We start from the raw sequence: 10,556 nt of genomic DNA, 5'->3' as shown, positions 1-10,556 counted from the left end.
AAAAATGTAGAATATGTATCAGTCTAAACTGAGTTGGGTTTTTTTTTTTTTTTTTTTTTTATAAATTGGATATTTATTAGGGGTGCAACGGATGAAAAAACTTGCGTATCGGATCGATCCTCGGATCAGGAGTCACGGATCGGATCAGCAAAAAATCTTTTTACACCCACCAGAGTTTTAGATTTCACATATTCTCAACACAAAACGGAGCTTATACCCTTAAATACAGTGTTTTGAAATCCGACGGACTGTTTATTGCTAATGTGACAGAACACCTCTGATTTTCACATTAAATTTAACATTTAAACAGTCCAACGGATTTACAAATACTGTATTTAGGGGTATAAGCTCCGTTTTGTGATGAAAATAACTGAATCTAAAACTCTGTTGGGTGTAATGAAAAATGTCCACTTGCCCCCATGTCCTCCCATTACAGATGCAGCTGTTAGGGGGCCTCTCCACAAATACCTCTGGCCCCTTATCTCCCTCTGTTTTGCTATTTGTCTGCTTCAGATTGAACATTACAATGCTTACTACTGGTGCAACGGATCTCCTACCTGCAGAAGCTCACTGTTGTCTCCACATGTCTGCAGTGAGCGCGCTGTGCGGGGAGGCGTGTCACGCTGGGCTCTGGCAAGCACACGGGGGTGAAGCAAGATGGCCGGAGCTAGGCCGAAGCCGGGGACTTTCCTACGGCCGAGGCTCCGGAGCGCTCCGCGGATCGTGTGGTGTGCCGATCCGAACGGGGTGGCCCGTTCGGATCACGGATCGGTGACGATCCGTTGCACCCCTAATATTAATTATAGTAAAAAAAAAATATATTTTTTTTTTCAAAATTGACGCTCCTTTTGTTTATAGCTCAAAAAATGAAAACCGCACAGGCGATCAAATACCACCAAAAGAAAGCTCTATTTGTGGGGGAAAAAAGACGCCAATTTTGTTTGGGAGCCACGTCGCACGACCGCGCAATTGTCAGTTAAAGCGACGCAGTGCTGGAAGCTAAAATCTCGTCTGGGCAGGAAGGGGTGTAGGTGCACAGTAGGCAAGTGGTTAATGCATAGGATGCATTAAGGTGAAAACTTTTACCTTTTGTGTGGTTAAGCATGGAGTTGGGCTTCAGAATTTGCTTGTCATTACCTGGTATATGAAGTCATGGTTTTTATTTTATTTCCATTACAGGTGTGGTGTGCGGTCGTGGGCACCTCTCCATTTTCAGAAGACCAGGAACTTTTGAAGTGGATAAGCTACAAAAAACACACTTCAGAAGATTCTCGGTAACGGCCGTGTATTTTGCATCTAAAGATGGTGTCAGCAAAGATGGGTCTGGTGAAGGGAACAAGGTAATGCCAGCCGGACGTTGGGATTGGTGGAGGCAATCCTCCTCCTTTTGGTTTTGTTTTGTTTATGGTAATCGTGAACTTTTTTTTTTTTTTTTTTTTTTTTTTATATGCACAGAAAGCAGTCGGTGAAGGAGGAGGCGGCGGCAAGAAATCCTCAGGGGGTTCAGGGAAAGGTGGAAATCAGCTGAGGTGCCCGAAGTGCGGAGATCTGTGCACCCACGTCGAGACATTTGTCTGTAAGTTCAAACTGGTTCGTTTCCGGCCTGCGGCCACATACATAACTTGTGATTATCCAAGCTTACTCTTATTTGGTGTGCTAGACCTGCTTTTCTCAATCTACTTTCAGTCCCAGCACCCTTTAACACTTTCACTGCCAGAACCGTTGCATGTTTTTTTTTTTTTTTTGTCCTAGGTAGGTGTGGTTGATTTAAAAAAATAAAATAAAAATTCCCTTCTTTTAACCACTTCAGGCCTGGAAGGATTTACCCCCCCTTCCTGACCAGAGGATTTTTTTTTATAAATCTGTACTACACAGTAATTGTGTGATGTTGTACCCAAACAAAATTCATTTATTTTTCTCCACAAATAGAACTTTCTATTGGTGGTCTTTGATCACCTCTGCGGTTTTAACTTTTTGCTAGAATATGTACGATATGTATTCTTCTACATATTTTTGTTAAAAAAAAAAAATTGATAAATGTATATTGATTGGTTTGGGCAAAAGTTGTAGCTTCTACAAAACGGGGGGATAGTTTTATGGCTTTTTTTTTTTTTCTCTGGACTGCGACATTGTGTCGGACATTTGACACTATTTTTGGACTATTGTCCATTTATACTGCAATCAGAACTACAAATGGCCACTGATTACTGTATAAATGACACTGGCAGGCAAGGGGTTAATCACTAGGTGGCGATCAAGGGGTTAAAGGGGTTGTAAATGTTTTTTCACCTTAATGCATCCTATGCATTAAGGTGAAAAAACATCCGATGGTACCGAGCCCCCGTTTTACTTACCTGACCCTTCAAGTCCAGGGCGCATCCATGTGATCTTCTTCGGTTCTCAGCCTGGCCGTTGATTGGCTGGGTGGATTGATAGCAGCGCAGCCATTGGCTGGCGCTGCTGTCAATCACAGCGGGTGACGCGGGGCCGAGTGATACAGTCGGCGGCTATGCCTGCCGCTGTATCACGGGAGCTCGCTCGCAAAAGCTTTCCACCATGCTCGCTCGCATGAAGGTAGAAAGCTTTTGCGAGGCGGAGCCAAGACAGCCGCTGAGGGACCCCAGAAGACTGAATTAGGGGACACTGTGTGCAAAACGAGCTGCACAGTGGAGGTAAGTAGAACATGTTTGTTGTTTTAAAAAAATAAAAAATCTGCCTTTAGTGACCTTTAGTGTTCTAACTGTGGTGGCAGGGGGGGTGGGCTCACTACAACATGACGACAAAGAGCAGTAAATCCCTGTCATGTTGCTAGGCAGGGAAACAGGGAAATGCCTTGTTCACATGGGCATTTCTCCGTTCTGCCTCTCCGTATCGCGAGACCGCCGGCGAACATTGCGTTTGCAGGACCCGCTAGTGCCCCCCCTAGGCAGCAAATTCAAAGGGACGTACCGGTACGCTCATTTGCCTGCCCGTGCCATTCTGCCGATGTAAAGCGGCGGTCGGCAAGTGGTTAACTAAAGAAGTTGCTTTTTATTTTGTTAAAATGTTCATCTATTTCAGAAAACCTAAAAAAATGAAATGAACACCCATAGGCTCCATTCACACTTGTACAACCCAAGTTGCGCAGACTTTGGCTTTGATCAGTGATTAACGGACAACTGTTGCACACAAGTTGCATTGTATAACATTCAGGTACGACTCATGCATCTTCTGGGAGTTAATATTGAAGTCTATGGCCCTCAAGTTGCATGAAAGTCGGACCAGTTCATGAATTACTTTGAAGTTTCTGCAACTTTAAGTTGCACGTATATGAATGGTTCTCCTTGGAAAACACGGTTAACGTCTTGTCGTGCAGCTTTGGTGACCAAAGTTGCATGACAAGTCGCACAAGTGTGAATGCAGCCTTGCTTTTTATTTGCTTAATACTTCTGAATAAAATCCTGTTAATGTTGTACAAAAACCAAAGTCCGATTCTGTGACTCCTCTCCTTGCAGCCTCTACCCGTTTTGTGAAATGTGAGAAGTGCCACCATTTTTTCGTCGTGTTATCCGAGGCAGATTCAAAGAAATCTATAAACAGAGAACCAGAGACTGCTGCTGAAGCTGTGAAGCTGGCATTTCAACAGAAGCCGCCACCACCACCTAAGAAGGTATGACTTCAGCCGGTATTGCCTGTCGCCGCAGGGTCTCACATTGGGGGGGGGGGGGCGGGGCGCGCACATAACAGAGGCACTAAACTTTCCTTTCTGGCAGCCCATGTCTTGAAACTCCACCGACTCTTCTGCTGCCTGACCACTGCAAGTGCTGGGAGGAGTGGATATTCCTTCTGAATCTTATTTATTTATTTTTTTATTTGCTAGCTGATCGAGATTTTAGTTGCATGTGGGGTGTTTTTTTTTTTTTTTTTTTTTTTTTTTGTAGTATAGTGGGATAATTAAAACCCCTGCCAGACTCGGACCACGTAGAAGTGAGAATAAAGCTCCTTAGTTTCTTTTATAGAGGTGGGGGTAGTTGTCTCGTCTTCCATTCATAGAGCCCCCCTTTTCATTCATGGTAGCTATAGAAAGGCCTCCTATTAAAGAGAGGTGGACAAAGTGTTGGCATTCCTTAAAATGGTTGTAAAGGCAGAAGTGTTTTTTTTTTTTTTTTTTTTAATCTTAAAGTAATTTTATGAATTAAGATAAAAAGCCTTGTGTGCAGCAGCCCCCCCCCCCCCAATACTTGCCTGAGTGCCATCTAGATCCAGCAATGTTGCACAAGACTCGGCTGTCTGGGACTACCCTTATTTGGTGAGACAGCAGCGGCGTGCCATTGGCTTCTAAGTCAGTCAGCCAATGAGCGAGAAAGGGGCGTGGCATGGCTGCATCTCCATGTCTGATTGGACACCAAGCATCCGTTCGGGTGCCCCATGGCAATCTGCTTGTTGTGGGGGCACTTAACAGGAGGGAGGGGCCAGGCGCAACAAAGAGACCTGAGAAGAGGAGGATCCGGGCTGTTCTGTGCAAAACCACTACACAGAGCAGGTTCGTTTTTTAACTGGGGAAATGCTTTAGTATCACTTTAAAGGGGTTGTAAAGGTACAATTTATTTTCCCTAAATGGCTTCCCTTACCTTGGTGCAGTCCTCCTTCACTTACCTCATCCTTCCATTTTGCCTTTAACCACTTAAAGACCTTAGGTGTTTGTCAGATTTGGTGTTTACAAGACTAAAACATTTTTTTCTGCTAGAAAATTACTTAAAACCCCCAAACATTATATATATATATATATATATATATATATATATATATATATATATATATATATATATATATATATATATATATATATATATATATATATATATATATATATATATATATATATATATATATATATATATACATATACATATACATATACATATACATTTTTTTTCCGAACACCCTAGAGAATAAAATAGTGGTTATTGCAATACTTTTTGTCACACCATATTTGCGCAGCGGTCTTACAAGCGCACTTTTTTGGGGAAAAATTCACTTTTTTGAATTAAAAATTAAAACAACAATAAATTTGGCCCAATGTTTTTTTATATATTGTGAAAGATAATGTTACGCCGAGTAAAATGATACCCAACATGTCACGCTTAAAAATTGCGCCCGCTCGTGGCATGGCGTCAAACTTTTACCCTTAAAAATCTCGATAGGCGACGTTTAAAAAATTCTATAGGTTGCATTTTTTTGAGCTACAGAGTAGCTCTAGAGCTAGAATTATTGCTCTCGCTCTAACGATTGCAGAGATACCTCACTTGTGTGATTTGAACACCGTTTTCATATGCGGGCGCTACGTATGCGTTCGCTTCTGCGCGCGAGCTCGTCGGGGCGCTTTAAAATTTTTTTTTTTGTTTTCTTATTTATTTTTATTTTATTACTTTTTACACTGAAATAAAAAAAAAAATTTGATCACTTTTTTATTCCTATTATAAGGAATGTAAACATCCCTTGTAATAGAAAAAAGCATGACCGGTCCTCTTAAATATGAGATCTGGGGTCAAAAAGACCTCACATCTCATATTTAGACTTCAATGCAAGAAAAAAAAAAATTGAAACTAATTTTTTCAAATGACAAAAAAAATGTCTCTTTAACCACTTACCCCCCGGACCATATTGCTGCCCAAAGACCAGAGTACTTTTTGTGATTCTGGACTGCGTCGCTTTAACTGACAATTGCGCGACGTGGCTCCCAAACAAAATTGGCGTCCTTTTTTTCCCACAAATAGAGCTTTCTTTTGGTGGTATTTGATCACCACCTCTGCGGTTTTTATTTTTTGCGCTATAAACAAAAATAGAGCGACAATTTTGAAGAAAAAAAATATTTTTTGCTGTAATAAATATCCCCCAAAAATATATAAAAAAAAATTTTTTTCCTCAGTTTAGGCCGATAAGTATTCTTCTACCTATTTTTCGTAAAAAAAAATCGCAATAAGCGTTTATTGATTGGTTTGCGCAAAAGTTATAGCGTTTACAAAATAGGGGGTATTTTTATGTAATTTTTCTTAATATATTTTTTTTACTAGTAATGGCGGCGATCAGCGATTTTTTTTTTTCGGTACTGCGACATTATGGCGGACACTTCGAACACTTTTGACACATTTTTGGGGCCATTGGCATTTTTATAGCGATCAGTGCTATAAAATGCATTGGATTGCTATAAAAAGGCCACTGGCAGGGAAGGGGTTAACACTAGGGGGCGGGGAAGGGGTTAAGTATGTTCCCTCTGTGTGTTCTTACTGTAGGGGGGGTGGCCTCACTAGGGGAAACACTGATCCTCGGTTCATACATTGTATGAACAGAAGATCAGCATTTCCCGCGCTGACAGGACCGGGAGCTGTGTGTTTACACACACCGCTCCCGTTCCCTGCTCTGTACCGAGCGATCGCATGTGCCCGGCGGCGATCGCGCCCGCCGGGCACACGCACGGGGGGCGCACGCGCCCCCTAGTGGCGGCTAAAAGAGGACGTATAGCTACGGGCTCTCGCCTAGGAGAGCCGACCTGCCGCCGTATAATGACGGTGGCTGGTCGGCTAGTAGTTAAGACGCTGGGCGGGACTGACGTTTTGACGTCACTTCCGCCCAGCAAAGCTATTAGGACGGGTGGGGGCCATCTTGCCTTCACTCAAGTCCTCACCGCTCAGGCTGCAGCATCCGATCTCCTCCGCTGCTACGGTAAGCGGCGGAAGAGCGGCGGGAGGGGGGGGTGCCCTCTCCCGCCACCGCTAACGCCGATCTTGCCGCGGAGACCGCCGTTATCGTTTACACGGCCGCCCGCTGAAAAGATGGATATCTCAGTTGTGGCAGCAGCTGCTGCAGTTACTGAGATATCCATGTTTAAAAAGAGGACGTACATTTGCAATACGCGGGTCGGCAAATGGTTAAATGTCCTTATTTCTTCTGAGAAATCCTCACTTCCTGTTCTTCTGTCTGTAACTCCACACAGTAATGCAAGGCTTTCTCCCTGGTGTGGAGTGTCGTGCTCGCCCCCTCCCTTGGACTACAGGAGAGTCAGGACGCCCACTAACACACCGCTCCTTTCTCTATCTGCAACGTAGAGAGCGTCCTGACTCTCCTGTAGTCCAAGGGAGGGGGCGAGCATGACTCCACACCAGGGAGAAAGCCTCGCATTACTGTGTGGAGTTACAGGCAGAAGAACAGGAAGTGAGGATTTCTCAGAAGAAATAAGGACATTTAAAAGCAAAATGGAAGGATGAAGTAAGTGATGGAGGACTGCACTAAGGTAAAGGAAGCTATTTAGAGGGAAAAAAAATTCCTTTATAACATCTTTTTAAGATTAGGGTGTTTTTGTTTTTGTTTTATCCCTATTGCAGAAATACTCTTGTGTAGTGATTTGCTGTTCGCTACTGACAGGCAGATGTTGCTTTCCCACACTGGCTACACAACAATCCTAACCTCTGCTCCAGTTTGTGTAATTCAGCCTCTTTGTTTCTTACGTAGAAGTCCAATGTTTACCAAATCAAGGTCTTTAAAGGGGTTGTAGAGTCGGAAGGTTTTTTTTATCTTGGTGCCGTCTACGCATTAAGATAAAAAGCCTTCTGTGTGCAGTAGCCTGTCTCTATCCAGAGATGTCCACAAGTGCCTCTGTAGTCTGAGAATCTCCTTCCTGATTGGCTAAGACAATCAAACTCAGCCAATCGGGAGAGAGGGGGCAGGGCTAAACCGCAGCTCCCTGTTTAAATGGATACACGGAGCTGCAGATTGGCTTTGGTGCTCCCCATAGCTGCCTGCTGTGGGGGGGAACTCAACAGGAGGGAGAGGCCAGGGACCTGAGAAGAGGTGGATTAGGGCCACTCTGTGTAAAACTGCACAGAGGAGGCAAGTGTAATATGTTAAAGTCGTCTGTTCTTTTAAATTGAGAAAAAAAAAAAAAAAAAATCACTTTAATACATTGTATTGCCATGCCTCGGGTTATCAATGCCAACCTGACATTTTGGCGAGAGGTTTTCAACATTTTTCAACTTTCATGAACCATGAGAAAAAGGTGTGTGGTTGTGTGTGGTTGTTGTTGTTCCCAGTTACCATAGCTTGGAATCTCTAAAACAAGTTAACCGCTTGATCTGCAGAAGGTTGTATCCCCCTTCTATTCAGCCCTGTGCTACTTAAACTGGCAATTACGCAACACTGTACTCCAAATTAAATGCACCATATATACTCGAGTATAAGCCGACCCGAATATAAGCCGAGGCACCTAATTTTACCACAAAAAACTGGGAAAACGTATTGACACGAGTATAAGCCTAGGGTGTACATCTGCATGCCTCACTGTGCCCATGACTAGACTGACATTTAACATGGGAGTCTATGGAAGGGGTGCCCGTCTTTGAAAAATCGGTGCTTCCCGGCCGTAGGTCCCCCAGACAACAAACTTTGCACACTTGTAGAGGAGAAATGGGGCTACATGTGTGCCAAGTTCCGGGTCCAGGGGACCTATGACCAGCTAGTACTGGGTCCCCCAAATGACCGGATAAATTACCGTTTAACATGGAAGTCTATGGAAGGGGTGCCCGTCTTTGAAAAATCGGTGCTCCCAGGCCGTAGGTCCCCCAGACAACAAACTTTGCACACTTGTAGAGGACGAGTGGGGCTACATGTGTGCCATGAGGTGGGGTCCCTAAGACCTGTGGCTGGGAGATGAGGCGAAAAAAGTGATGGGCACAATAAATGTGCTGAAAAACTCGGCTTATACTCTAGTATATACGGAATATTTTTTTTTTCACACAAATGAGACATGGCAAGTTTTTTTCAAGTTGAAACATTTTTTATTTTTTTGTCTGTCAGAACTCTTAAAGGGGTTGTAAACCTTCCTCCTTTTTCACCGTAATGCATCCTATGCATTAAGGTGGAAAAACATTACCATTACCCTAGCCCCCACCCCCCCCCCCCTTACCGGAGCCCACGAAAGTCTCATATCGAACGCGCTGGATCTTTGCCTGGGGTTCTCGGCTCTTCATTGGATAGATTGATGGCAGTGCAGCAATTTGCTCCTGTCAATCAGATCCAATGACACGGGGTGGGGCTGAGTCCTGCATTCGGCAGCTATGGACGCTGAATGCAGGAATTGGGAGCGCGCTCGCAAGGTCCCCCCCCCCCCCTTGGGACAGCGCTTCCCAGAGGGGCTTATCTGTTGCGGGAGGAGCCGAGAGCTCCCGGGGGAACCCAGAAAACTGCGTTCGGAGTCAAAAACTAACCTATAGTATCACTTTATTCTGTGCAGCTGAGGCTATAGAGCAGAGATCTTCAAACTACGGCCCTCCAGCTGTTGCGGAACTACAAGTCTCATGAGGCATTGTGAAACTGACATTCACAGACATGACTAGGCATGATGGGAATTGTATTTCATGAACTGGAGGGCTATAGTTTGAGGACCCCTGCTATAGAGATTAAACAGGAAGAGCTCTGCACGGTCTCCCTGTTCAATTACAAACTGAAGCACAGTAAACAGTGTTTACTGCCTTCACGGTCTATGCTTCAGTTATGAATGAACACAGTGAGATTGGGATCAATCCCTCGCTGTGTTCATTTAGAACAGGAAGGGTGCGCTCTCCATCCTGAAGCAATCTCTGCAGGGGAGAGGAAGAAAAGCCAGCAGCTCAGCGAGGAGAGGGAAACGGACCACTGGTTGCCAACTCCAGCATTAGATCTCACGCTGTGGACATGCTACAAAAACAGTCCACGTGTAGAGGAAGTGCCCTTCATATAAACATAATTTTTAAAGGGATCTTCATTTTTTTTGTTTCGGGTCAGAGTAAATCTATATTCATTGTACTGAAACAAATTTAGAGACGGTTTCCCCCTTTTTTTTTTTTTTTTTTTTTTTTTTTTTAATATATAATTTTTATTTTTAAGTATAGGGGCTGCTTTTAAGGAGATTTACTAGTGTTCAGATTTGTGAGTGATGCTCGCATAAGTGGTTGTTATAATGGATTAATGTACAACACGTGATTGTCAATACTCTGCTGTTTCTCTGACTGCAGCATTTCTCTTACAGATTTATAACTACCTTGACAAGTATGTAGTGGGTCAATCATTTGCAAAGAAGGTCCTTGCTGTAGCCGTGTACAATCATTACAAGCGGATATACAACAACATCCCAGTGAACATCAGACAACAAGCAGAGGTGGAAAAACAGTCCTCATTAACCCCGAGAGGTGGGTGGAATCGCATTTTATAATTCTTTATTTATTTTTTGTGTTCATGACCTTTTCTGATCCCTGCGCAGCTTAAAGCTGAGGTTCCACTTAAAAAAAAAAAAAAAAATTAAAAGCCAGCAGCTACAAATACAGCAGCTGCTGACTTTTAATATATGAACACCACTTGCCTGTCCAGGGTGCCCGCGATGTCGGAAGCCGATGAAATCGATTGGCTCTCGGCTGCCCCTGTCGCCATCCTCGTTGAGGGAGTCGGTAAATGAAGCGTTGCGGCTTCACTGCCCGGTTCCCTACTTCACTGGTCCCCGCTGTGTTCTGGGAGCCGTGTCTCCCAGAAGACAGTGGGGGTACAGAGTA

General features: G+C 43.9%; 1 protein-coding gene across 2 annotated transcripts in view; it reads left to right on the top strand.

Annotated features, from left to right (window-relative positions):
• CLPX (caseinolytic mitochondrial matrix peptidase chaperone subunit X) overlaps window positions 1-10,556 on the top strand; it is a 69,943-nt gene that overhangs the window by 2,359 nt on the left and 57,028 nt on the right. For both annotated transcript variants that reach the window (XM_040342306.1, XM_040342307.1), the window contains exons 2-5: window positions 1,180-1,340; window positions 1,456-1,576; window positions 3,495-3,649; window positions 10,040-10,199. In XM_040342306.1, coding sequence (XP_040198240.1) covers window positions 1,180-1,340; window positions 1,456-1,576; window positions 3,495-3,649; window positions 10,040-10,199 — 597 coding nt within the window. The remainder of the gene's footprint in view (window positions 1-1,179; window positions 1,341-1,455; window positions 1,577-3,494; window positions 3,650-10,039; window positions 10,200-10,556) is intronic.

The sequence above is a fragment of the Rana temporaria genome, chromosome 3 (genome assembly GCF_905171775.1).
Source record: "Rana temporaria chromosome 3, aRanTem1.1, whole genome shotgun sequence".
NCBI lineage: Eukaryota > Metazoa > Chordata > Amphibia > Anura > Ranidae > Rana > Rana temporaria.
This window is presented reverse-complemented; position numbering and strand designations above follow the sequence as displayed.